General features: G+C 40.9%; 2 protein-coding genes across 20 annotated transcripts in view; one reads left to right on the forward strand and one right to left on the reverse strand.

The window, feature by feature from the left end:
- LOC105482167 (centrosome and spindle pole associated protein 1) overlaps nucleotides 1-2,347 on the reverse strand; it is a 160,637-nt gene extending 158,290 nt beyond the window's left edge. For 7 of the 14 annotated variants that reach the window (XM_011742142.3, XM_011742137.3, XM_071068143.1 and 4 more), the window contains exon 1: nucleotides 2,208-2,346. The gene's annotated coding sequence lies outside the window, so the exon portion shown is untranslated. Of the gene's footprint in view, nucleotides 1-2,207 lie in introns of all 14 variants that reach the window. The other 7 variants (XR_011606966.1, XM_071068153.1, XM_011742146.3 and 4 more) reach the window with 2 other exon arrangements.
- LOC105482165 (COP9 signalosome subunit 5) lies at nucleotides 1,970-22,949 on the forward strand. Of its 6 annotated transcripts, XM_011742128.2 has the most exons (9): nucleotides 4,492-4,674; nucleotides 4,756-4,926; nucleotides 7,330-7,564; nucleotides 8,702-8,830; nucleotides 9,470-9,535; nucleotides 10,253-10,338; nucleotides 15,509-15,620; nucleotides 20,023-20,171; nucleotides 22,711-22,949. In XM_011742128.2, exons 2-9 carry the CDS (start codon nucleotides 4,784-4,786, stop codon nucleotides 22,793-22,795), a joined length of 1,005 nt encoding a protein of 334 aa, XP_011740430.1. In that variant the 5' UTR covers nucleotides 4,492-4,674; nucleotides 4,756-4,783; the 3' UTR covers nucleotides 22,796-22,949. The 6 variants fall into 6 exon arrangements, 5 of the variants coding, with proteins under 5 accessions (XP_011740435.1, XP_011740430.1, XP_011740431.1 ...); XM_011742133.3 differs by lacking the exons at nucleotides 4,492-4,674; nucleotides 4,756-4,926 and adding an exon at nucleotides 1,970-2,275; XR_011606967.1 differs by lacking the exon at nucleotides 22,711-22,949 and adding an exon at nucleotides 18,161-18,334 and having other exon boundaries at nucleotides 4,487-4,926; nucleotides 20,023-20,159.
- The last annotated feature ends 4,416 nt before the right edge of the window (nucleotides 22,950-27,365 follow it).

Genomic DNA, 27,365 nt, shown 5'->3' on the forward strand with positions numbered 1-27,365 from the left:
CAAATTTCCCTAATATTGCTAACATGTAAATACTGTTGCTGGGGGAAAGAGGGAGGCTGGGAGACAGGATACAAAGAGAGAGTGAATAAATATATAAAACCATGTTGAAGTCTTTCAGCAGCTACTAATAATACACCCTTAATGGTGATAAAGGGCAATAACATAAATTAGCCTTAGGGTTATGCCAAATTGCTGAAACACTTGCTCAAACATCCTTGCCTGCCACTCAGAAAAGTACATCAGAACCTAAGTCAGAATGATGTTAAAAGGATAATCTGGGGCTGGGCGCGGTGGCTCAAGCCTGTAATCCCAGCACTTTGGGAGGCCCAGACGAGCGGATCACGAGGTCAGGAGATCGAGACCATCCTGGCTAACACGGTGAAACCCCGTCTCTACTAAAAATAATACAAAAAGCTAGCCGGGCGAGGTGGCGGATGCCTGTAGTCCCAGCTACTCGGGAGGCTGAGGCAGGAGAATGGCATAAACCCAGGAGGCGGAGCTTGCAGTGAGCTGAGATCCGGCCACTGCACTCCAGCCTGGGCGACAGAGCGAGACTCCGTCTCAAAAAAAAAAAAAAAAAAAAAAAGGATAATCTGAAATCTGCTCAAATGTGTAACAGTTAAATAATATTTGTCTGAAAGCTTCATTTGAGAAAAACTGTACACCGAAAGTGGCCTGTTTCAATTTACTCTGTCTAAACGCACCCACTGCCTCCCAGAAGGCTATCTGGCAGAAGACCCAAACGTGGCCTGGCATGTGGCTCAGGGCCGTAATCCCAGCATTTTTGGGAAGCCTAGGCAAAGGCTTCTGACTTGAGGTCAGAAGTTCGAGACCAGCCTGGCCAACAAGGTGAAACTCCTTCTCTACTAAAAGTACAAAAATTAGCTGGGCGTGGTGGCATGCACTTGTAGTTCCAGCTACTCAGGAGGCTGAGGCAGGAGAACTGCTTGAACCTGGAAGGGGGAGGTTGCAGTGAGTCCAGATGGTGCACTGCACTCCAGCCTATACAACAGAGCGAGACCCTGTCTCCAAAAACAAAACAAACAAACAAACAAAAAATTGATCCTTGTGGAGCATTTCAGTAGATATTTAATCACCAGAAAGCTAGCGACCTCCTAGGGAGAAGAATGATACGGAGAAAATACCTCAGTAGCTTCCATGGAGCTTGTTAACATGACAAGTCATTCTTTCACACAGAACAGAGCCTAAATAACTTGTAAAAGGCCTAAATTAGCATTTTACAAATTCCTATTGGTTGCTTTTAGGCCCCTGCATTTTCCATGGTGTTTGGAAACCAGGTGGTGGTTTACTTCAGAATTTAGTCTTCCCCGAAATCCTAGTTAAGCGTCTTAATCCTACAATCTTGAGAGCTAGCCTCTCTCAAAAGATGAGTTCCATTAATAACATGTACTGACAACTGGATTCAAGTCCCACGTAAGATTCCTAAAATCAAGGCAGTTAGAAACAAGAGGTTCAAGCTCAAGCAATCGGGCAATCACGGGGGGAAATACGGTAACAACAATACCGAGCTACAGTGAAGATTAAGTTTTACTAGCAAAGCAGTGCGCACAAGCACTCCCACGTTAACAATAACAAGCACCGAGGGGCTAGAAAGGCGCCTGGGGAGGCTTGACAGAGCAGGGGAGGCCTCGCAGTTGGGTAGAGGAGGCGCGTGGGAACCAAGGCACTGCTCGCCCTCAGGCCCTGGAGGTGACTGACTAGGAAGCGTCAGTGCGTCGTCAGGCAACCAGCTAACAACAACACCGCGGGCGGCAGCGACCACGGTGGCCCAGGAATCCGGACCGTGTAACCAGGGCACCTCCCCGAACCCGGCAGCTGCAAGACCCCTGCTCACAGGAACTCCCGCCCCTAACCCTCATAACTCAGTCAATGGTGCCCGCCTCTCGGCCGCGAGACCCCAACTCTCCACACCCGTAACTCGGGCACCTCCCCCACCGCGCCCAACCGCCACGATGCCCCCTGCCGACAAGAAACTACCCCCCTCTTCCACCCCCAGACTCCAAAGCCTGTAACTCCGGCACGTCGCCGGCCTAGTTGCCTCGAGACCTACGCCCCGAGGGAGCCCCTGCCCCTACCCCCGCTCCGGGGCCGCGAATGCAGCCCCAGGACTCTCCACTCTCAACCCACACCACACCGCACGACACCCCGCAGCTCACGCTCCCCATCCGCGGCTGGCTGACTCTTACTCAGGGGAGCGGGCTCCCTGAGACCGGGAGACGAACAGTGCTCTACAGGATCGTCGCGAACCGAAAAGGTAGCAGCAGCCACCTGGCGCGGAAACAGCGCGAAAAACCTCCGGGCCTGGGCTCCGCCCCTCAGGCCCAGCCCTCCGCCCGCCCTTCGCCCTCCGCCCTCCGCCGGGTGCGGCCCCGCCCTCACTGCAGGCGGCCGCGCGGCAAGACATCGCCCCCTGCTGTCCCGGAGGCCGCATAGCTGCCCGCTGCTCTCTCGGTTCGCCAGCACCCTGGCAGGGGACTTGGACAACCCGTTCTCCCGCTTTCCCCAGGGGCTATTAAACCGTGGGGGCCACTTCTCAGGCTAAATCTACTTCAGCCTCTCCAACCTCCCATGCACCAGCCAGCTTGGGAACAGTGTCAGAGCCTGGAAAGAAAAATGGGGAGGTAGTGAGAGGAAAAATGTTGGCATACCTCTCAGGGCGTTACTCTAGCCCAGGAGTGTCGTCAACGTTGGGTCCTGGGCTTTCCTTATCATTTTCAACATGTTATTCAGTTCACCCCAATACAATAGCATATGGCCATATGCTACTCCTAGAAAAGAGACCTAGTTTCCCAGGAGAGTGGAACTAAGGGTAGGTATTAATGTACTATTTTACCCTAAATTTCTTTGTAAGATGGTTTTAAAGCAAATTTTCTTCAACTGAAAGTGCCAAAACAGCAAGCTGTGGTGTGGATTCGATAATTCCAATGTTTTTGTCTTAACTGATTATTACAACGCATTGTAACAGTTACAGAAGCACCTACAGAGACTTGAGACATCATGGAAGGAATGGTCATTGGAGTGTCAAGAAAGAGTTCGTGGTCGATCTCACTGGACTGTATTTTTAAAGATTAATATGAGTTCCCAGGCAGAAAATGTAGGAAAGAGCATTTCAAGCAATGCTGACTACATATGCAAAGCCAAAGGAAATATATTTGCATTGCTAGAACGAAAAGTTTCAGGGGGGACTAAAGAGAGATGAAGCTGGAAGAGGTGCGTAGGGGCCAGGTTGTTAACAGCTGTGGTGCTATCTTTTCTTTTTTCTTTTTCTTTTCTTTTCTTTTTTTTTTTTTTTTTTTTGAGACTGGCTCTGTCTCAGGCTGGAGTGGCGCGATCTAGGATCACTGCAACTTCCGCCTCCTGGGTTCAAACGATTCTCCTGCCTCAGCCTCCTGAGTAGCTGGGTCTACAGGCGCACACCATCACGACTGGCTAATTTTTTTGTATTTTTTTAGAGACTTCACCATGTTGGCCAGGCTGGTCTCGAACTCTCGATCTCAAGTGATCCGCCCGCCTCGGCTGCCCAAAGTGCTGGGATTACAGGCGTGAGCCACTGCGCCTGGCCTGTGATGCTATCTTTTCAGGAAAGGAAAAAAAAAAAAAAAATCTTGAACACCTATGCTAGGTGCTAGGAGATAAAACAAGGAACGCAGACCTGCTCCCTGTGTCTTGAAACTTAAAATCTTGCATGGATGGAGAAATGAGATGGAGAAAAAAGAAAACCTAAAACACGTAAACTAATTTAAAAAATAATTGAACATTGTATTAACTGTAGGAAGAAAACAAACCAGTTGCCGAGATTAATTACGCTTTGGGAACAAATGCGGTTCACAGGAGTACCAAAGATTTAACTGTAACCTATTATAAGAACTGAGTACTGGACATTTTCAGAACAGTAATGGCACATAATTCACAGCAGTGCCAAAGATTTAACTGTAACCTATTATAAGAACGGAGTACTGGACATTTTCAGATCAGTAATGGCACATTATGCATATGTAGATGTTAATTTTTACCGACACCCAAAAAGACATGACAATAGCAATCAAGGAGTACCCACTGCCTCCTGGCATCGATAGAAAAAGCCCATCTGCAAGTTAAGTGCCAAGCCACCACGAGCCCGTTAGCTTTTACGCATGTGCAGTGAGTCATCTTGAAGTAAACTGGAATGCCATGTTTATCTTCCTCTCAACCAGCTTCCAGAACGACTCTTAGCTCAGTTGTACAACAGACGGCCTTACCCTTTAGTCTTTCAACAAACTTATCTCATTTAAGGTACCTAGACCCACACAAAAACACTTTCTGCCCTCCACATCCCACCGTTAAGGCTCCAACTACCTTTAATATGGCGGAGACCGAGCCTGCGCAGTACAAGCAGAGAAGGCAAATAACAGTTTCTGGAATAACGTTACATGCCCTTCTTCCGGTATGGAAGACTATACCATTCCCATACCCTATAATTCTGTTTGTTCTATTTCACACATACAATTTTCCGAGACAAGATGTTCTAATTTAAGTCACAAGAAGATTCGTCTCTCCCTATTCCTGTAACTGCTGCTTATATCGTCATGTCCCGGAAAGGTCCCTGTCTTCCCTGAATGGTCTCTACCAAGTTCACCTCCGGTTCTAGGTGTCATGGCTGCCCCGAGAGTCTAGGTAAGAGTTTGTTCCCGTGGTGCGAAGGGTCAAGGCCCACACCCGGAGACCTAGCGAGGTAAAGTTGCGTCTTGGTTGTAGAGACGACAACTTCTCCGCTTTCTCTGCAATGGCGGCGTCCGGGAGCGGTATGGCTCAGAAAACCTGGGAATTGGCCAACAATATGCAGGAAGCTCAGAGTATCGATGAAATCTACAAATACGACAAGAAACAGCAGCAAGAAATCCTGGCGGCGAAGCCCTGGACTAAGGAGTGAGGAGGTCCCTGGCGAGACGCAGGGGAGGGAAGGGTTGGCGGGAGTTTAAGAGACCCAGAGGGAGAGGGAGGTGAAAGGGGTGAAGAGCTTTCACCGACGGGGAGGGGAACAGAATATGCGCCTTGGATCTGCAAGTAGAGCCTAAGCCCTCCGCTGGGGCTTTGACTCCCCTTTCTGTCGCTTTAATCCATTTACCCCCGGATGATGTAAGGGGAGAACAACAGGCGGTGATTTAAGTTGTCACTTCTGAACATCCGTATTGTCATATATGCCGCACACCCTGCCTTGAACCCAGTGTCGACATGCACCTTATTTGGGTCTTCAGCTATTCCCTTACTGGGGACCGCAGCTGTTTTCAGAAATCGAGTCAGCAGCTCAAGGTCTCAAAAATAGCTATGAGCTATTTTCTTTTATTTTCTTTTTTAACTAGAGGTGGGTCCTCGCTATGTCGCTCAGGCTGATCCCGAGCTCCTGCCTTCAAGCGATCCTCCCACCTTGGCCTTCCAAAATGCTGGAATTACAGGCGTGAGGCCTGGGTCTATAATAGTTTTTTGATTGCTGATAATTATTTCGGAGGCTCTACCTGGTCTCTACAATGTTACTCCATCAGTTCCCATAAGCCAGAAATTTTAAAAATAGAGCTTAAGACTTTTTGCCCTTCAACAATACCCATTTTTCCCTGGGAGTGGTGACAAGTCGAGGGATCTTTACCCATAATATTTATGTTTTCCTGAGAGCATCTCCTGAGAGATTTCCTGCTCTCAGGAAAAGATAATTATTACGGGCTATGTTTGAGAGAGAGTAAAAGGAGCACAAAAGCTAATGGTTAGATAGAAATGAGAGCTGTAGTCAACAAGAGGACATACTTCTACTGCCTCACAGTTTTTTTTTACAAAGCTAGCCTTGTCTCTCAGTATTCAGATTCCACAATGGTGAATTGCGGAAGCATCTAGCTAGAGATTTCCACGTCATTTAATCTTTATGACAACCCAGTACAGTATATCCATCCTTTTTTTACAAATTAAAAAACAAGCAAATACATTATATAATTTATGATCACACTGAGATAAGTGAACTCTTAGCTGAGCAATAGTCAGACCTAAGATCAAACTTCACAGCTGTCACTAACTAGTTGACTGACCTTAGGAAATTTACTTATCCATCTTCATTTGTCATAGTATGGAAATAAGACCTACCTATTGGTATTGTCATAGAGATTAGGTGAGATAATGTATAAAAAGAGTCGTCTAGAATATATGTAATAGGAGCACAGTAACTTGTCTTTCTTCTTTTCTCCAGTAAAGGGAGAAGCCAAGATTTCGATTCATGTCTTGATTTCCAACATGAGGTCTACACATTTTTCAGCTTTTGGTTGAAATCTGGCAAAGCTTAGGAATTAAATTTGGATTCTTTCTGTGGGCAGACATCTAAAAAGGCTTTGTAGAGACGTTGACTGACTGCTCTGTAAGGCTGCTTAAGTTGCTTGGTTGTCTGCTTGTTTCTGTAGCAGGTTGTGCATTTTAGGTTTGTGTACTCTTAAATATTTGGAAACTGTCGGCCTGCTTCACTGTCTAATTGTGGCTCTAATTATATTCATCCTAGCTGTCTTGGGCTGCACTAATGAGACCAAAATGTAATTTTATTCAAGAGTTTAATTCACTGATGACCAACTCTGAAATAATGATCATAGAAGACTAGGATATTATGGCTACTTTTTAATTTGAGGCTGATATAACAGGGAAGCCCACCCTTCAACACTCTGTTCTTTGAGAGTAGGGTTAAGAGACAGGTTAATAATGCTGATAACAGCTAGCACTTATTAGGGTTCTAGTATGTGTAAGGTGCTAAGCTAAGCACTTTATATACATTATTTCATTTACTTTATCCTAATAACAATTATGACTATCCCTATTTACGGAAAAGGAAACCTAGGCATAGACATTACATGGTTGTCCCAATACCACAGCTAGGGAATGGCAATGTCAAGATTCAAACCTTAGCAGATGAATGTCAGAACCCACATTCTTAACCATTAGGCCAGAGGTTAGGCCTCAGAACAGTTAGGCACAACCATCCAAGCAGTCAGAATCCAAGATTGGGTGATTCCAGATTAATGGAGAAAAAGTCTATTGAACTGGTCATGTTACTCCCTTATTTAGCATATTAAAAAACTATTTCAGACTTTTCCCCTCCCCCAGGGGGGATGCATTGCAGGACTATAACATACTTATTGTTTCCAGCCTGCAAAAACTGTCCTTTTCTACTTTTTCTCCCCATAGTCTACACTCCCCTTCCATCGCTGTAAATTCCTTCAATACTTACTCTTTATCTTCATAAAAACTTTTCTGAAATTTTACTTTATATAAGAAATTTAATTACATTGTGATTTTGTTTTGCAGTCACCATTACTTTAAGTACTGCAAAATCTCGGCATTGGCTCTACTGAAGATGGTGATGCATGCCAGATCAGGAGGCAACTTGGAAGTGATGGGTCTGATGCTAGGAAAGGTGGATGGTGAAACCATGATCATTATGGACAGCTTTGCTTTGCCTGTGGAGGGCACTGAAACTCGAGTAAATGCTCAGGCTGCTGCATATGAATACATGGCTGCATACATAGAAAATGCCAAACAGGTAAAAATGTTGTTTCTTATAGTTTAGTAAGTGCAAGTTAGAGTCCCAAGGTGACTTTTGAGTTTCTAGACTTAAAATTATCCCCTTTATAGGAAATGTTATATTTAAATTTTAATGATTTATATGTAAAATGTACGAGATTAAAAGCCTGATAAGATTTATAGCATGGTTTTTTGTTTTTGTTTTTTGTTTTTTGTTTTTTCAAGACAGGGACTCACTCTGTTGCCCAGGCTAGAGTGCAGTGGCGTGATCTTGGCTCACTGCAACCTCCACCTCCTGGGCTCAAGCAATTCTCCCTCCTCAGCCTCCTGAGTAGCTGGGACTACAGGCGTGCACCAGTAGGCCTGGATAATTTTTGTATTTTTAGTAGAGATGGGTTTTGCCATGTTGGCCTGACTGGTCTCAAACTCCTGACTTCAAGTGATCTGCCCACCTTGGCCTACCAAAGTGCTGGGATTACAGACATGAGCCACCATGCCCTTCCATAATTTTTGTATTTTTAGTAGAGACAGGTTTTCTCTGTGTTGGCCAGGACAGGAGTGTTGGCCACTCCTGTCCTCAAGTGATCCACCCACCTCAGCCTCCCAAAGTGCTGGGATTACAGGCATGAGCCACTGCACCCGGTCTATGGCATGGATTTTATTTTTTTTTTAAATAAACTCTCACACTTATTACCAGATATGTGTTTAAAATAAAAAATTTGGAAACAATCTAACTCAGTTACTGAGTATAAAACTGGCTAAATAAATTATGGTATATTCCATCAGTGGACTGCCAGGCAGCCTTTAAAAGAAAAAAAGAAAAAAAGGTAACCATCATGTATATTGATGACTTATGTGAAGCAAACTCCAAAGCAGTTTATTGAGTGAAAAAGCAAAGTGTAAAACATTATTATTGTTACGTGGTATGCTACTGTGTGTGTTTTTATCAATCTATATATATGCAAAGAATATGTATTCTGTATACAAAGAATATCTCTAAGGGTAAGCAATTGCCTATAGATTTCACATCTGGGCTGATAAAACTGGGTAATTGAGGAGAAAGAGATGGGAAGGAGACTGGTTACCTTTATTGTACTGGTACCTTGTAAATTAATTAAAGAGTAATCTTAAACTTTTTTGCCCCTTCATTTGTTAGGTTGGCCGCCTTGAAAATGCAATCGGGTGGTATCATAGCCATCCTGGCTATGGCTGCTGGCTTTCTGGGATTGATGTTAGTACTCAGATGCTCAATCAGCAGTTCCAGGAACCATTTGTAGCAGTGGTGGTAAGAATTTTAAAACTAGTTTAATTAAGTTCTTTATGAAGATTTGCTGAAGCAAGTATAATGAGAAATAATAACAGTGTAGTAAAGAGAAATTGCTCTGGTGTCAGTCTGCCTAGGTTTCAATGTGAATTCCATCTCCTAGAAGCTGAGACTTTGAGCAAGTGTTTTTAACCACTGTGTATCTCACTTCCCCCCTCTATAAAATGTGGATAGTCATAGCATCTATGTCTCAGTGCCAGCTCATCATAGGCATTCAATCAGTGTTGACTGATCTGAGATAAGCAGGAATTGCTAGAGCAGCTCTTATTATGTTCAGGGTGTTTTAAGTGCAATCCAGTTTTATGAGGAAGGTAGGAATTATTCATCTCTTAAAAGGAAAAAAGAAAACTTTAAAAAGAGATGAGCAAACCTTCAAATGATATTCTTAAATATTATAATAATTCTAATCTCTAAGTTAGCTGTGAGACACTTATATTACCCTCTTACTGAACTTCTTTGGTTTTTTGGTTTGTTTATTCTTATTTGGTTATTGTGTATGTATATAGTGTTATATGTATATATACATTTCTAGGTTAATAATGTTTCAATAAAAGGCATACAGTTTTATATCAGTAAATATTAAATATATCTTTCTTATAGATTGATCCAACAAGAACAATATCTGCAGGGAAAGTGAATCTTGGCGCCTTTAGGACATACCCAAAGGTAACTTTTTTTTTTTTTTAAGAGATAGATAGAGTCTCACTGTGTTACCTAGGCTGGAGTACAGTGGCTATTCACAGGCATGATCATAGTGTACTACAACCTTCATCTCCTAGGCTCAAGCCAACTCAGCCTCCCAAGTAGATGGGACTGTAGGAATGCTTAGTAATTTTTAAAATTATAAGTCCTTACATGTTTTAAATTCCAAATATTTGACTTATTATTAAAGACATTAGCAATATCTCTTTTTGTTAAAACAATTTAATAATATTTACAAAATAGTAAACTACCACAAGCTGTCCCTAGCAAAGGGTAATACATTTATGTTATATATTGTTAATTTTACTGGGAAAGCAGTCTTTAATAACCATCTGTGTGCCTGTGGCATTCTGACAGGTACTAGAGAAAAAACGAGCTAAATCTATAGGTCTGTTTCCTTCCCTGGCAGGAGCCTGCAATCTAAAATAGTTAATTAGAACAAAAGTACATCACCTAAGGAGAAGAAAAATAAATCTGTAAGCAAAATCCAGCCTATAGCCACCAAACAGGGTAGGGGGAAAGTAGAAACAGTATTTTTTTTTTATTATTAGAATGCTCATGTTAAGTATTTGCCTCCCAAAATTAATAATCCTGTAATTAGAAAGCTGCATAGAAAACATGATGTTTTTCTCGTTTATATATATATTTTTTTAATCTTCTGTTTGCCTCATTTTTGTTTAGGGCTACAAACCTCCTGATGAAGGACCTTCTGAGTACCAGACTATCCCACTTAATAAAATAGAAGATTTTGGTGTACACTGCAAACAGTAAGTAATTTAAAAAGATATCTGGGCCAGGCATGGTGACTCACACCTATAATCCCAGCACTTTGGGAAGCCAAAGTGAGAGAATTGCTTGAGGACAGGAATTCAACACTAGCCTGGGCAACATAGTGAGACCCCATCTCTACAAAACATGTTATAAAAGTTAGCCAGATGAGGTGGCACAGTCCTATAGTCCCAGCACTCAGGAGGCTGAAAGAAACCATAGATATCAACCAGTCCAAGGCCCTTTTTTACAGATGAGAAAAAAAGCACAAAATACATTTCATGATAGCTTTTACAATAATAGTATATGAATTTAGGTGAATGTTTGCATTTTTTAATTTTTTTCTTTTGCATTTTTTATTAATGTTTCAAACTAGCATGTCATTTGCCTTTTACACAACCTAAACATTTTTTCAATGTACAAGATACTTGGCCTATATAAAATTATGACAAGATAAAGATGGGTTCAGGGCCAGCTGACACTAGCATGTCTGCAGCCCTCAAAATATATAATTTCTACTGAACAAAGATTCTTTCTAATCTTTGAAAGATTTGAAAGATTAAAGAAGCCATATTAAAAAGTTAAAGTTATAAAGTATAAGAATTCTTACTAAAAACCACTGTATTACATACCTTCCCCCACGACCCACAAGACATAGTCTTGCTCTGTTGCCCAGGCTGGAGTGCAGTAGCATGATCTTGGCTTACTGCAACCTCCACCACCTGGGTCCAAGCAATTCTCTTGCCTCAACATCCCAAGTAGCTGGGATTACAGGCGCATGCCACCACACCCAGCTAATTTTTGTATTTTTAGTAGAAACAGGGTTTCACCATGTCAGCCAGGCTGGCCTCAAACTCCTTACCTCGTGATCCACCTGCCTTGGCCTCCCAAAGTGCTGGGATTACAGGTGTGAGCCATCATGCCCAGCCTACATACTTTTTTTAATGGTGAATTTTATGATGTATGAATTATATCTTAAATTTTTTTAATGTTAAAGAAGTCAATGGGGACAGTTTTATCTACCTTCTAAAAATATCTCACCGCCTCTCTTACTATCATTTTCACCCAAGCCACTGCCATCTGGAGCCTCAATCAAGCACTTGCTTTCTGGCAAGTCTTTCTACTTGTGCCCTTCACTTCTTAAAGCTCTGTTTTCAGCCAGACTGATTCTGTTAAGATCTGTAAGTCAGATCATACTCTTCCTTTTCAGAATGACTTCCCATCTCACCAAGAACAAGATCCTTAGTCCTTATCACAGACTACACAACTCTATCACTGAACTTTTGCTGGTCTGCAATCCAGCCATATTGACTTCCTTATGGTTTGTCAAATGTGCCAGCAGGCTCATGGCTCAGGGCACTGGCACTTGCTGTTCCCTCTGCCTAGAACACTCTTATTTCCATGTGGCTCACTTAACTACTTTAAGCATTGAGTATCTGTTTAAAGGGTCGTCCTAATAGAAAATGTTCATTAGTTCATTAGGCATGATCATGATGTACTATTTTATCTATGTAAAATAACACCTTCTGTTTCCTCTTTCCCTGCTTTTTCTTCTTAGCACTTGTAACCATCTGATATGTTTTGACATATTTTTTTCTGACCCCTTTAGAATGTGAACACAAATTTACTGCTGTATCCTTGGATTTGAAACAGGGCATACCACATAGAAGAGTGGGCACCAAAAGAAATTACTGCTTATAAATGATTATCTAGTGCCCCCTTTTCTCTGTACCACTTATCCCAACTTCAAAGAATACTTTGGCTACCAATGTGCTACTACTGCTCTTATTTTTCTGTTTAGAGGTTCTTAGAAAATTCTAGAATTTCTAAAATTGAATTTTTAAATATATGTGGTTTTCAATAATCTCTGACATATTTCTGTAAATACAATTCTCTTCCTTTGTTTTTTGGTTTCTGTTTTTTTATTTGAGATGGAGTCTCACTAGGTTGGCCAGGGACTACAGGCACACCATCGTGCCCGGTTATAGAAAAAATACATATTCAGATAGAGGTTTAGTGTTAATTATTTAATTTGCCCTATTAAAAGGAATTTAAATAATTCCTGTTTGAGAGACTTGCTCCTAAGCCTGGAAACACCTTTGCTGTGATACTTTAATCTTCAGAGGAACTCTCAATTTTTTTTATTTATATTGAGTTGCAGTGGTATCAAAGGTTTATACTTTGAAACAAAAAAGATTGAGATACTTTATGTTTTCTGTATTCAAACAGATCTGATTTCCCTGTTTGTCTATTTCATTAGTTTATCCTTCTGTCTTCTTTAAATAACTTTTTTTAAAAGATCTTGTTGCATACCAAGCCTTAAATAACTTTCTTTTGTCTAATACCTTACCTTGCCACTCTGAAATATGAGCCTACCAAAGAGGGATAGCTACTTTGCTGGCAGCCTACATTGCTAAAGACTAGAATTTTGAACCTAGAATTGCTAGAATATTCAAAAATGATTTTTTTTTTTGAGACGGAGTCTCGCTCTGTCGCCCAGGCTGGAGTGCAGTGGTGCGATCTCGGCTCACTGCAAGCTCCGCCTCCCAGGTTCACGCCATTCTCCTGCCTCAGCCTCCCGAGTAGCTGGAACTACAGGCGCCTGCCACCACGCCCGGCTAATTTTTTGTATTTTTAGTAGAGATGGGGTTTCACCGTGTTAACCAGGATGGCGTGGATCTCCTGACCTCGTGATCTGCCCACCTCAGCCTCCCAAAGTGCTGGGATTACAGGCATGAGCCACCATGCCCAGCCCAAAAATGTTCTTTTTTGTGTGTGTGATGGAGTCGCACTCTGTTGCCCAGGCTGCAGTACAGTTGCGCCGTCACGGCTCACTGCAACCTCTGCCTCCCAGGTTCAAGTGATTCTCCTGCCTCAGCCTCCGAAGTAGCTGGGATTACAAGCATGCACCACCACACCCAGCTAATTTTTGTATTTTTAGTAGAGACAGGGTTTCACCATGTTGGCCAGGCTGGTCTTGAACTCCTGACCTCAGGTGATCTGCCTGCCTCAGCCTCCCAAAGTGCTGGGATTACAGGCATGAGCCACTGCGCCCAGCATGATGTCTTTAATTTATTATGTTTTATTTTTTCACTGCTGAACTTTAATCAGTAAACATTTTTGCACTTTGGGAGTCTGAGGTGGGTGGATCACTTGAGGTCAGGCGTTCGAGACCAGCCTGGACAACATGGTGAAACCCCATCCCTGCTAAAAATACAAAAAATTAGCTGGGCATGGTGGTGGGCACCTATAATCCCAGCTACTCGGGAGGCTACGGCAGGACAATCACTTAAACCTGGGAGGCAAACGTTGCAGTGAGCCCAGATTGTGCCACTGCACGCCAGCCTAAGTGACAGAGCGAGATGCGGCTCAGAAAAAGCAGTCTGTTTTTAAAAGGGTGCCCATGTGTCTTTATCTTTTGCACCACTAACCTCTGAGTCTGAACCTCTCTCTCTTCTCATCTGCCCTTCTGCAGTGGCTTCCTTTGTGGAATCCCTGCCTCTAGTTTCTCTCCTGTAACATCTCCCAATGGTACTGCCACAGCCAGGCTTCTATAAAACACCCGTTTGACTGTATTATTACTCTACTCAAGTACCTTCCATTCTACTCAAGCACCTTCCAAGAGTCCCAGGTATCTACAGGATAAAGTTTAAATTTCTTTCTTTTTTTTTTTTTTTAAGACAGAGTCTCGCTCTTGTGCAGGCTGTAGTGCAATGGCGCGGTCTTCGCTCACTGCAACCTCCACCTCCCGGGTTCAAGTGATTCTTCTGCCTCTGCCTCCCAAAGTTTGGCCGGGTACTGTGGCTCCCAGCACTTTGGGAGGCCAAGGCAGGCAGATCACCTGAGGTTGGGAGTTCAAGACCAGCCTGACCAACATCGTGAAACCCCATCTCTACTAAAAATACAAAAATTAGCTGGGCGTGGTGGAGGGTGCCTGTAGTCCCAGCTACTTGGGAGGCTGAGGCAGGAGAATCGCTTGAACTCAGGAAGCAGAGGTTATAGTGAGCTGTGATCGCGCCATTGCACTCCAGCCTGGGCAACCGAGCAAGACTCCATCTCAAAAAAAAAAAAAAAATGTTCTTAACCTTTTATGTAACATCCTTCACCACCTAGACCCCAGCATAGCTTTCTAGCTTCCCCTCACATAATTCTTCTCTTGCTAAATTTTCCAGCTAAACCCATTGCCTTATTATCCCTTACATGTCTTTCCTTTTCGTGTGTTGATGCTCTCTGCCTAATGCCCTCCTTGCTCTCCACATATCCGTACCATAGACTCAAAAATGGTTACCCTACACCTTGCCTTTTCCCTGAGGCTTCTCAGGCAGTTCTAGCTCCAAGTGATCACTTGAGCTCCTCTATATGAAGAATACTTATTAATCTCTAACCTTTAGTTGGTAGGTGATTCATTTTATATAGCACTGTAGCATCACTTATTGTTATTCAATGTATATCTTCATATTTAATTTTTTTGTGGGTTTAGACCACATCCCCCATATAAATGTTGAGTTCCTTAAGGTAAAGATGTCTCTTATCCTTTTTTATATCCGTTGATACATGAAGCATGTGTAAGTTTAAGATGTAAGTTTACATCTTAAAAATACATATATTTTTCAGACATTTAACTAGATTTTTCCTTACTATGCCCTGATGATAAATTAGGCACCTTTGAAAGTGGGAGCAATTACTTTGGATGCCTTAAGGACCTACCTTAAAATTTGCTTTTCAAAAAGCAGTAGGTCCTAACTGGGGAATTAGGAAGGGAATAATGGAATCCACATGTCATTTTTATTATTTTAAAGAGACTAACAAAAATTATAGTTGACTCTAGAGAGGCAGCTCATTAAGTTTATGTGCTGTTGGCTTAATTTATGAACTCAGTAACAGGAATAAACTTGTCATTCAGAAGTTTTGACTGGTTGTTAATAACATTTTGGGAATTTCTGGGCTCTACAGAAAAAAAGGAATAAAACAAGAAGTTTAGTAGGAGATTTGGATCCACAACCCTTGAAGTGTGAGGAAACCATGGTTAGCTCTTGCCTCATTGGAATAAAAACTAAAACATGAATATTTGAGAATAAAGTGTAATTCACTTATAACTAGCCATAACTTTTATGTGATGTAGTTGAATATTTTTTTTTACTTACTAAATTTTGTGCTTTTATTTCATAGATATTATGCCTTAGAAGTCTCATATTTTAAATCCTCTTTGGATCGCAAATTGCTCGAGCTGTTGTGGAATAAATATTGGGTGAATACGTTGAGTTCCTCTAGCTTGCTTACTGTAAGTACTATACTTGTAAGGAATGCATTTGAATTTTATCTAAGCTCCATAGACCTTTAATATCTCAAACACTGTTTCACAGAAAGGCTGTACCTGACTTGGCCAAGACACCAGGGCCAGGGTGGGATTCTGCACCACCAGAGCTGGATTAGGATGCTAGGCCAATTCAGGATCTGTGTCATGACTCACAGAGACCAAGTCTAAGTAGCAAATAGAGTGTCCAGATCAGGGTGAGATCTGCCCCTGCCATAAAGAGATTTATGGATAAAAAAAAAAATACACATACTGATTTTTGTGTGTCAAGTGTCTCAGCTTGGACTCTTGATTACAAGTAACAGGATACCTAATGAAACTAGCTTAAACAAGAAAGGGAATTATCTAAGTTGCAAAGTTGAGGAATAGGGCTTAACTCAGGCACAGCTAAGTTTGCATTCAAACAATATTATGAGGTCTTGGTTTTTTTTCTCTCTCTTAGCATTGATTTCATCTTAGTTACCGCTACTTTTAGGCTTCATGTGAAAGCAAGACAGCAGCTTTAGCTTTAGACCTCCAAGCCTCTCAGTTTCATGTTCAAAGAGAAGATCAAGATACACACACACACACATACTCAAACACACACTCACATATTCCCAGGCAAAACTTCATTGTGTCTGACTGGCTTTACTTAATCACATGCCTATCTTTAGGCCTGGTGTGGGCCAACTGAATAAGCTTGATGAGTGGCTAGGGCCACAGCAAGTGCTTTACTGCTGGGCCACATCGTAGAAAACTCCTTCAGGAGCTCAAGGACTAAAAATGGGTAAGGAGAGGTTCCCACAGGGAATCAGAATAGCATTACTTTAAAGCAGTAGATACTGGGAGACACATCGCAGTATATATCTATATAGTGGTTAGAACCACAGGATTTAGAATTAAATAAACTGGGTTTGGAGAATATGAGCTACAGCAGCAGGAGTCATAGCAGGACCAGCACTTAGAAGTTTCTTACGCTCTTTGATCGAGTATTGGTTGAAAGGAGTACAGCTGAAACTGTAACCAAAGGAGGCATTACACTTCCAGAAAAATCTTAAGGTAAAGCATTGCTAGCAACGGTAGTAGCTGTTGGATTGAGCTTTCAAGGAAAAGGTGGATTCAGCCAGTTAATGTGAAAGTTAGAGATAAAGAATTATTCTCCCAGAATATGGAGGCACCAAAGTAGAGAACTACTTTGCCACTCTTCAGGTTTATTCAGTTGACCTGGAAGGCCAAGGATTTTATTTTTTTTTTTTTTTTTTTTTTGAGACAGGGTCTCTGTCTGTTGTCCAGGCTAATGTGGTGGCACGATCTCAGCTCACTGCAGCCTCAACCTCCCAGGCTTGAGCGATCCTCCCACCTCAGCCTCCCAAGTAGCTGGTATTACAAGGGTGAGCCACCACACCTGGCTAATTTTTGTATCTTTTTGTGGAGACAGGGTTTTGCCATGTTGCCCAAGCTGGCTTCATGAACTCCTAGGTTTGAGCAATCTGCCCGCCTTGGCCTCCCAAAGTGCTAGCATTACAGGCTGTGAGCCACCATGCCTAGCCAGATTATTTCTTATTTAGAGATGCTGACATTCTTAGAAAGTATGTAGACTGAAGTAAATCACTATTGAAATGCCATCAACATGAAGCTGCTCATTGCACTTAAGTTCCGAAATATTTAATTATGTAAATTTCCGTGTCTCTTCTATAATAAATGATATCTATACTAAAAAATAAAATTGACTTTGAAAACAATTCTGTCACTTTACTAGTTCTGAGTGACTTTCAGAAAGTTATTTAATGTGACTAAGCATTTCTTTGTTGTGAAATGGTGATATACTACATACATCATTAAGTACTCTGAGAGAATTAAATGGGCTACTTTATATAAAGCAATTAGTAAAGTGTCTGGCATATAATAAAGCCTCAGTAAATGATTTTTTTTTAATTTGGTGCATTATATTCATGGGAAAAGACTTCACTTAAGCCTGTTATTTACTGGAATTTTTTTTAGGCAAGTCAAGTGAAGCAGTGTATTTACTGTTATTTTAAATACAACTCTGACAAGCTTTCTGTTCTTTTTTTTCTTTTTTCCTTTTTTTTTAAATTTTATTTTATTTTGAGACAGGATCTCACTCTGTTGCCCAGGCTGAAGTACAGTGGTACAATCACATCTCACTATAGCCTGGACCTCCTGGACTTAGGTGATTTTCCCACCTCAGCCTCCTGAGTAGCTGGGACTACAGGGATGTACACCACCATGCCTGACTAATTTTCTGTATTTTTTCATAGAGACAGGGTTTCACCATGTTGTCCAGGGTGGTCTGGAGCTCCTGGGCACAAGTCTTCTGCCCACCTCGGCCTCACAAAGTGCTGGGATTATAGGCATGAGCCATGGCAACCAGCATTTGTTCTTATTTCTTATCTTTAGTAGTCAGAAGTAGCAAATTAGGATGGAGAATGATCATAATAGCAAATATGTGTTACATGCTTCCTATGTGCCAGACACTGCTAAGTGCTTTATATGTGTTGTTTCCTTAGAGGCAAGTATACTAATAGCAGCCAGAAGTGACACCTGATGGCAAGGGGAGAAAACACTGTAAGACCAGAGCAGTCTGAACCTTTGTATAAGGCAAGCAGATCTACCTACTCAGCCCAATGTCTGTCCCTGTATTCCAGCACTGCATAGATGAGGACATTAATAATCAAGAAAAGGTTAAATTACATTTCTGCCTTTTTTTTGTTTTATGTATAGTACATTGCAGCATTTTAAGAACAAATATGTAGACATATGTTCAACTTCTCTCTTCCCCCAGCTAAGGAAGTTAATTATAGCATGTAACCTAAGTTATTTTCTAATTTAAGAAATTAGTTTACTATATTCATTTTGTGTACATTTGAAATGTAATTGGATATCTTTTATTGTCATTTTAATAGTATAACTATTTCTGGTAGCCTATATTTTTATGGCTTAAATAGCTCTATAAACTTTAGGGTTTTTTCCAAGTCTGTGGGAGGAAAAACATACTGGTTTCCTAAACCATTTAGATCCAGACAAAATGAATATACTTGCATCTTTTAAAAATACTAAGTTTGTAAAAATCACTGGAAGAACTGGTATGGCAGCAAATAACTTTTCTTGTTTGGTGACTGACTGTCTTTCCTTGCAAACTGAGCAAATAGAATGACATGCTACTTTTTGCCAACTAGTTTATTTCCTCTTCACACTCTTCTATTGAAGATCTAGGAAAGAAATATAATGTATACTTAATAACTTTGTGAAATTTTTTTGTGTGTTTTAGACTACAATTAAAAAAGTATACCCCATAAAAATATTGGTAAAATATGTAATATAGTTTTTCAAATGTAGGTATACATGTAAGCATATAGCAATGCTCTGTAATTGTGGTTAAAGCTAAATGAAGAGATTATAAATGTGTTTGTTTTCTTCTTTATATTGCTCTACATTTTCCAAATGTTTTTGTATAATTATTAATTTTGTAACCAGAAAAGATTTTTTGTTTGTTTGTTTGTTTGTTTTTTAAAGACAGAGTTTTGCTCTTGTTGCCCAGGCTAGAGTACAATGGCACAATTTCGGCTCACTGCAACCTCCGCCTCCTGGGTTCAAGTGATTCTCCTGCCTCAGCCTCCCAAGTAGCTGGGATTACAGGCTCCTGCCACCACGCCCAGCTATTTTTTTTTTGTATTTTTAGTAGAGATGGGGTTTCATCTTGTTGGCCAGGCTGGTTTCAAACTCCTGACCTCAGGTGATCCACCTGCCTCAGCCTCTCAAAATGCGGATTATAGGCATGAGCCACCGCGCCCGACCCAGAAAAGCTTTTAAAATGTTATTTTTATCAATATTGTCATAAGTACTAATTCTAAAAGTTCAACAAAAATAATAGCAAAATTAGCTAATATTACTAAGCCTTTACTAGGTGTCATGGACAGTGCCAAAAACTTTATATGCATTACTTCATTTAATTTTCACTGTAGCTCTAAGGTAGGAATTATCGACTCCCTTACCATTTTCAGAAGAGAACCTGGAGGCATACCTCAGGCCTTCAACTAATCTGCCATACTTCCAGAACTTGGACTTAGGTCTGTATACTTGACAGCCTCCCATAATAACAAATATTAGATTTAAGCAGTCAAGGAGAAAAATTCCAAGTAATCTTGAAATTATAAAAGGGAAAACATCTATCTACACTTGAACTACCTGAATTTGGAAGCAGATTTGCAAATGTAATTTGATTTCTCTTCTCACTGACTATTCACTCAGATTTTATAGTGGAATTCTTTGCAAATGAAATATTCTTTGTAGGAAATTAGTTTACATTAAAATAGATTTTTTAAATGGTAGACTTATGTTTTGTAGTGACACAATACCATTTTCCCCACAGAATGCAGACTATACCACTGGTCAGGTCTTTGATTTGTCTGAAAAGTTAGAGCAGTCAGAAGCCCAGCTGGGACGAGGGAGTTTCATGCTGGGTTTGGAAACGCATGACAGAAAATCAGAAGACAAACTTGCCAAAGCTACGAGAGACAGGTAAGAGTAAATCTGTAAGATTCTTGTTGCCCCTAACTCTTTTTCTTTCAAAATTTGCAAACAATAGTAGGATTCAGATTCCTTATGGCTCAACTTAGTTACGACTTAGAACGGTACCTGAATATTAACTTCTTGGAAACTTTAGGAGCTGTCAGACACAAGTTTTAACTTTGAAAAATTTAGGATACATCAGGTAAGAACATTAAAAGGCTTAAATCAAAGATCTAAGCAGTGTTATGGAACACTCCCAGTCACCTTTTCTAAGTTCAACTAGAAAGTGTAACAAAGAAAACCAGCCCTTCAGTGGATCTTTAAAGTGTGTGTGTGTGTGTGTGTGTGTGTGTGTGTGTGTGTGTGTGTGTAAGTAACTAGGATTTCTTTTTTTTGAGACAGAGTCTTGCTCTGTCACCCAGGCTGGAGTACAATGGTACAATGGTGTGATCTTGGCTCACTGCAACCTCCGCCTACTGGATGCAAGCAATTCTCCTGCCTCAGCCTCCTAGGTAACTGGGAATATAGGCACCCACCATCATGCCTGGCTAATTTTTTTGTATTTTTTTGTAGAGATGGGGTTTCACCATGTTGGCCAGGCTGGTCTTGAACTCCTGACCTCAGGTGATCCACCCACCTGGGCCTCCCAAAGTGCTGGGATTACAGGCACGAACCACCGCGCCCAGCCAAAATTAGGATTTCTTAAATTTATAATATTTTAATATTCAATAAAGCTTTAAATCCTAAGATATTATGGAAGTGATTGTCTCTCTCTCAAATTGTGCTTCTAAAACAGTAATTTAGTATCCCAAATTTTACTACCAAAGATTTTATTAGGAACAAATTTGGGATATGTTCTCTAATAACTTATGAAATAATTATGTGGACCTTCAGATATATAGGCTATACAAAGTTGCATAGATTAACAACATTTACTTTCACAGAAATTTGAATTTTAGGCTGGGCACAGTGGCTCACACCTGTAATCCCAGCACTTTGGGAGGCCAAGGCGGGCAGATCACCTGAGGTCAGGAGTTCAAGACCAGCCTGGCCAACATGGTAAAAGCCCGTCTCTACTAAAAATACAAAAATTAGCCAGGCGTGGTGGCGGGCGCCTGTAATCCCAGCTACTCGGGAGGCCGTGGCAGGAGCATCGCCTCAACCCAGGAGGTGGAGATTGCAGTGAGCCAAGATGGCGCCATTTCACTCCAGCCTGGCCAACAAGAGTGAACCTCTGTCTCAAAAAAAGAAAGAAAGAAAAGAAATTTGAATTGTAATGCAATAATTAGGGGCAGAAAGGAAGGGAGAACTACATTGACTTCTATACACACTTACATGTTGGTATCTATTTTAAGAACTGGTTTGGTTTATAGGGAAAAGAGGAGAAAAGGGTCCCTGAAGTGTATCCTGGGATTGGAGGTCATTTTGGGTTAGCCTTATTTCACTGCCATCTACTCAGTGGGTTTTTAGAAGGTAGAGCTAGTGGCCTGCATAAAAGTTGCATTTTTCGGCTGGGCATGGTGACACATGCTTATAATACCAGCACTTTGGGAGGCCAAGGCAGGCATATTGCTTGAGCTCAAGAGTTCAAAACCAGCCTGGGCAACATGGCAAAACCCCATCTCTGCAAAAATTACAAAAAAAATTAGCTGGGCATGGTGGCACACATCTGTGGTTCCAGCTACTTAGGAGCCTGAGGCACAAGAATCACTGGAGCCTAGGAGGCAGAGGTTGCGGTGACCCATGATTGTGCCACTGCACTCCAGCCTGGGTGACAGAGTGAGACACTGTCTCCAAAAAAAAGTATTTTTCATTGGCATTAGTTGTCATTTTAGATACTTGCTTTGAGTGTGTGTTTTGTTCCTCTGTCTTTATGTATGTAATTTATCAGTTTATCTACATTTATTTCTCAATGTCTTATGAAGCAAAAATTTTACTATGGCAATGTCTTCAATTATATAAGAAATAGAACAGAAGTAGTAATCAAAAGTAGAGTATTTTCCTTTTTGCGGTAGCTTTACAAGAATTGCATCTCTTCTGAATATTGATGGGGTTTTTTCATTGCTTTTTGCCTTATACTTTTTATCATTTCTAAAATCTAAGGCCTTCACCCGCTAATCTAACTTTGACTTCTAATTGTTGGAGGACAATTGCTTGTGATTATTTCAGGAAAAAAATAGTATTCTTCAAAATTATTTTTCAAATTATCCCAAGTAATAAACAAGGAATAACAGATTATAATGTAATATAATATTGGAATCAATCTCTAATTACAGGTTTGTATAATTTTACTCACCTTCTAAAACAGAACAATTGTATCAAATTTTATGTGTCATTCTCTTGTGAAAGTTCTAGTAAGTAATGAAATGGTTAAAAAGACATGTGGAAGACTAATAAAATAACAAGGGAAAACTTCACATTGGGGTGGTTTGAGAAGTATGAATAAAACCAAACTCATTGGAGTTACATGGATGGATTGGGGCTGATCTTGTGTGTTTGAAATAGTTTTCAATTTATGACATCATGTGATGTGTGTTTTGTTTTCCAGCTGTAAAACTACCATAGAAGCTATCCATGGATTGATGTCTCAGGTTATTAAGGATAAACTGTTTAATCAAATTAACATCTCTTAAACGGTCTCTGAGAAGTACTTTACCTGAAAGACAGTATGAGAAAAATATTCAAGTAACACTTTAAAACCAGTTACCCAAAATCTGATTAGAAGTATAAGGTGCTCTGAAGTGTCCTAAATATTAACATCCTGTAATAAAACTCTTTAAAATGAAATTGTCCTTTCATTTTTTTGTGGGAAGATTCACAATATTTTTCTAGTATCCATTATGGTTCCTGAATATGAGAGAAAATATATTTATTAGAACTTTCTATTTTTAAGAGTTTAGACTAACTAAATTAGTCAAAGAATTTCAGCATTTCACTTGCCATACTGTCAGAACCACTTTTCAATTTGTCCCTTCTTTTGACTGTCTATAAGTAAAATATAATTTAACAGTTAATTATTTTAATAATGTAACAGGAACACTTTTAATGTTCCTACAAAACATTAGCTGAGTGGTACCATAAATTATTTTCCTGAAAATCAAATATTTATTAGAGACAGCCTAGCACAGGGTATCTAGTCCTTCACATATTCATCACATACCTTTCCTGAACAGGCGACTGTTACTCTCTGGAAATATGCTAAACAAGCTGGACATGGCCACTGTCCTCACAGAACTTCTGGAGGCTAAAGCTTAATTAACAAGAACTTAAAGATACTGCTATGAGGGGAGAAATAAAGTGTGTTGGGGACTCTTGAGGAGGAATGCGTATCCTCAAGAGGGGTTGGCAGAGTTGGCTTCCTGAAGGATGTGGCCTGACCATTAAGTTGAAATATGAAAGGATTAGTCAGAAAGAGTAATAGGGAGGTGATTACTATTACAGGCAGGGAGTACAGCAGTATGTAGAAGCTCAGAGGTAGAAAGCAAGAACCTAGAACCTTCAAGGAAATGAGATTCAGTTAGACTTAAGATTGGTAAGTAGAGCCAAGCATGGTGACTCACACCTGTAACCCCAGCACTTTGGGAAGCTAAGGCAGGAGAATTGCTTGAGCTCAGCAATTCGAGACCAGCCTGGGTAAATGGCGAAATGCCATCTCTACTAAAAGTACAAAAAAATACCCAGGTGTGGTAGTGCGTGCCTGTGGTCCCAACTACTTGGGAGGCTGAGGTGGGAAGACCACTTGAGCCAGTGGCAGGGGTTGGGGGTGCAGTGAGCCGTGATCGCACTACTGCACTCCAGCCTGGGTGACAGAGTGAGACCCTGTCTCAAAAAAATGAAAGATATACATATAAATGTGTATGTATATATATACATATATATGTGAGTAGGACTTGGGGAGTGACGAGAGATGACTTCAGAGGTAGGACCAGGGTAGATCCTGCGGTGGTATTCTGGAGTGTATCCTCACAGCATTAGGGAGTTAGAGAGTTTTAAACAGAGCAAAATGTACTGTATTGTCTTTTCTAAGAGCTTCCTGTTGAGAGATTTGGCAGTAAAGCCTAGATGACAGCAAATGAGATAACCCTTGGAGAATAAAGAATGAGAAGAGGGTCCAAGACTGAATCATGAAAACATCAGATATTTAAAATGGGCAGAGGAAGAGGAGACCACACGAGCCAAGGAGTAAGAAACCTTTAAAAATGAAGTTACAGCAGGGCACGGTGGCATGGCCCATAATACCAGCATTTTGGAAGGCTGAGGCGGGAGGGTCACTTGAGCCCAGCAGTTTAATACCAGCCTGGGCAACATAGCAAAACCATCTCTCTACAAAAAACATACAAAAATTAACCAGGCATGGTGGCATGCACCTGTGGTCCCAGCTACTTGGGAGGCTTAAGTGGGAGGATCACCTGAGCCCAGGAAGTTGAGGTGGCAGTGAGCCATAATCGCACCTCTGCACTCCAGCCTGGGCAACAGAGTGAGTCCCTGTCTCTAAATTAAATAATAGGAACTTACCAGTGACTTCACATGCTACAAATGGTCAAGGAAAAGAAAACATGAGTTTTGTTAGAGTTAGCAATGAGGCAGCTTTTGGTTAAGATGCAGAAGCCAATTAATATTAATATCCAAATACTTGGTTGCTGATATATTAACATTTTGATCTGTTTTATGTCCCTTTAAAGGAGGCATCCCCCCGCCCCCAATTTCAGATAGCACAACCTGACCTCTATTTTTATGCACTTTAAAACAAAAATCATGAGCCAGGAGCGGTGGCTCATACCTTCAATCCTAGCACTTTGAGAGGCTGAGGTGGGTGGATCGCTTGAGCTCAGGAGTTCAGGACCAGCCTGGGCAACAAGGTGAAACCCTGTCTCTACAGAAAAAAAAAAAAAAATTCTGCCCCCAAGGAACAGCCAAAATCTGCAGTTACTGCCACAGATAGATATAGCAACACCAGCATCATATTGAGTCATTCTCGGAAAACGAATTGAGGTTTCTCTCACAGACATGAATAAATGGTTAAAGTTTTGACATGAAAAAGTAAGGAGTCATTGAAGTCACCATGAAAACATTAGCAGTTTTCATTCCAAGACTTGAATACAGTTATTCATATTTAATTTGGCATTCCACATTTAATTTGACATTGGTGAACTTATTATCTTGGAGGCTGGGCACGGTGGCTCGCGCCTGTAATCCCAGCACTTTGGGAGGCCAAGGTGGGTGGATCACTTGAGATCAGGAGTTGACTTCAAATTGACCAAGTTGACCTGACTTGAATACAGTTATTCACATTTAATTTGACAATCCACATTTAATTTGACACTGGTAAACTTATTAAGATTATCTCGGATGCTGGGTGCAGTGGCGCATGCCTGTTATCCTAACACTTTGGGAGGCCAAGACAGGTGGATCACCTGAGGTCAGGAGTTCGAGACCAGCCTGGCCAACCTGGCGAAACCCTATTTCTACTAAAAATACAAAATTAGCCATATGTAGTGGCACATGCCTGTAGTCCCAGCTACTCGGGAGGCTGAGGCAGGAGAGTGCTTGAATCCAGAGGTGGAGGGTACAGTGAGCAGAGATCGTGCCACCGCACTCCAGCCTAGATGACAGAGTGAGACATCTCAAAAAAAAAAAAAAAAAAATTATCCTGCTGGGATGAAAAATACCTATGCTTACAACAGAGAATTACCAGGGAAAGAAAGCTTTTCAGTCCTAATTTCATTGGATTCATTTTGAGAAGTGTCAGTATTTCAGTAATGATACCTTGGTTGGAAGTAACCACAAAACAAAACAAAAGTCACTTTAAAAGAATATATTGGCTCATTGTCAAAAAAAAGATTCTGACTTCACTCTGATTGATCTAACGGGTCATGAGCCCACCTTTGGGATTACATATCGCAACTGCTGAGATAATTAAGGGCTACTTCTAGAGTAGGGACAATAAACCAAAATGAACAAGCAGTGGGTCAATTGATGCCACAGACACAACCACCAATGTCCCCTCAAGCAACCAACCAGCCCAGGCAATACCAGCCCCAGAATGAGGCAATTGCATTTTATTTAATGTAGCTACTTTACTAAAGAGATCCTTTACAAATATTTTTAAGCACTTCTTTACATTTTAATCTATTTTCATGATTACTTTTGGTATTAGTGTTCCAGTTTATAATACTGAGCTTTTAGGAAATCAGGGTTCAATTTGCAGCCATCATTTAGAAACTAAGTTGGGTTTGACTAAACTAAGTTGGGGTTGCCTTCTCCTGCAAAGTATTATCTTACAGCCTTGACCTACTCCAAGCTGAAAAGGTCATTTTTCCCAAGTGAAGTCTGTTTTTTGTTCAGTTTCAAATTTTTCAGAGATAATTTCCAAAGCTCTTTGGTAATAATATACAGGAAATGTCAATTATCATAAAAAATCCCAATGTCCAAGTAATAAAATGAGTCAGAGCAGAACTAGAAGCCCAGGCTGGAGCAGAGATGGAGTGAGAAGTCACTGAATATGAAACGGGGATTGGAGCCAGTTAAGGAGGACAGTGAGATACCAGAATTGAGGGTGTTCCAAATTTTCCAGCTTGTTTTAATATCTCAAGGTCCTAGTGAACAAAATGACCTTATATATATTGTTGACATGTACAATATACCTGTAGTACCACTTTTATGGTACACTGTCCAGTTATATGAGTACTTGAATCTGCATGTTTTATTTATTGATTAACAACACACCACACAAGTACTGCCAAGAACAAAAAAGCCAATAGGGGAAGAATAGCCATTTGCACTCCATTGTTCTCAATTTGGAAAATAAGCTTTGAGACCAAACATCATGTGCTCTGTTAGAGGGATCAAGTCTGAAGATTGTTGTCACAAATTAGTATGACTACCTAGTATTCAGGACTTTGAAAAATCACTGCATTGCACAATAGAATAAACCGCCCCACAGAGCATCCACTTAAAAATAAACACAGAAGAGAGCAGGAGCATAAGGAACTTTACAGTGAATCAGAGAAACTGTTGGAGGGTTGGAGTGCTGCATATTGCAGAGTTTCAAAGTTTCCAAAAACTGTTCTGTGAGTGATGAGGTACAGATGCATAAGTCATGCATGCAGAGAAGAGTTCATTTATATTACTAAGTCTGCACTGTATCCACATGTAGCTGAGTAAACTCAACTGAACACAGACTGTTAAGTATCCAAGGTTTCT

Source organism: Macaca nemestrina, chromosome 8 (assembly GCF_043159975.1).
Source record: "Macaca nemestrina isolate mMacNem1 chromosome 8, mMacNem.hap1, whole genome shotgun sequence".
In the NCBI taxonomy this organism is placed as follows: domain Eukaryota; kingdom Metazoa; phylum Chordata; class Mammalia; order Primates; family Cercopithecidae; genus Macaca; species Macaca nemestrina.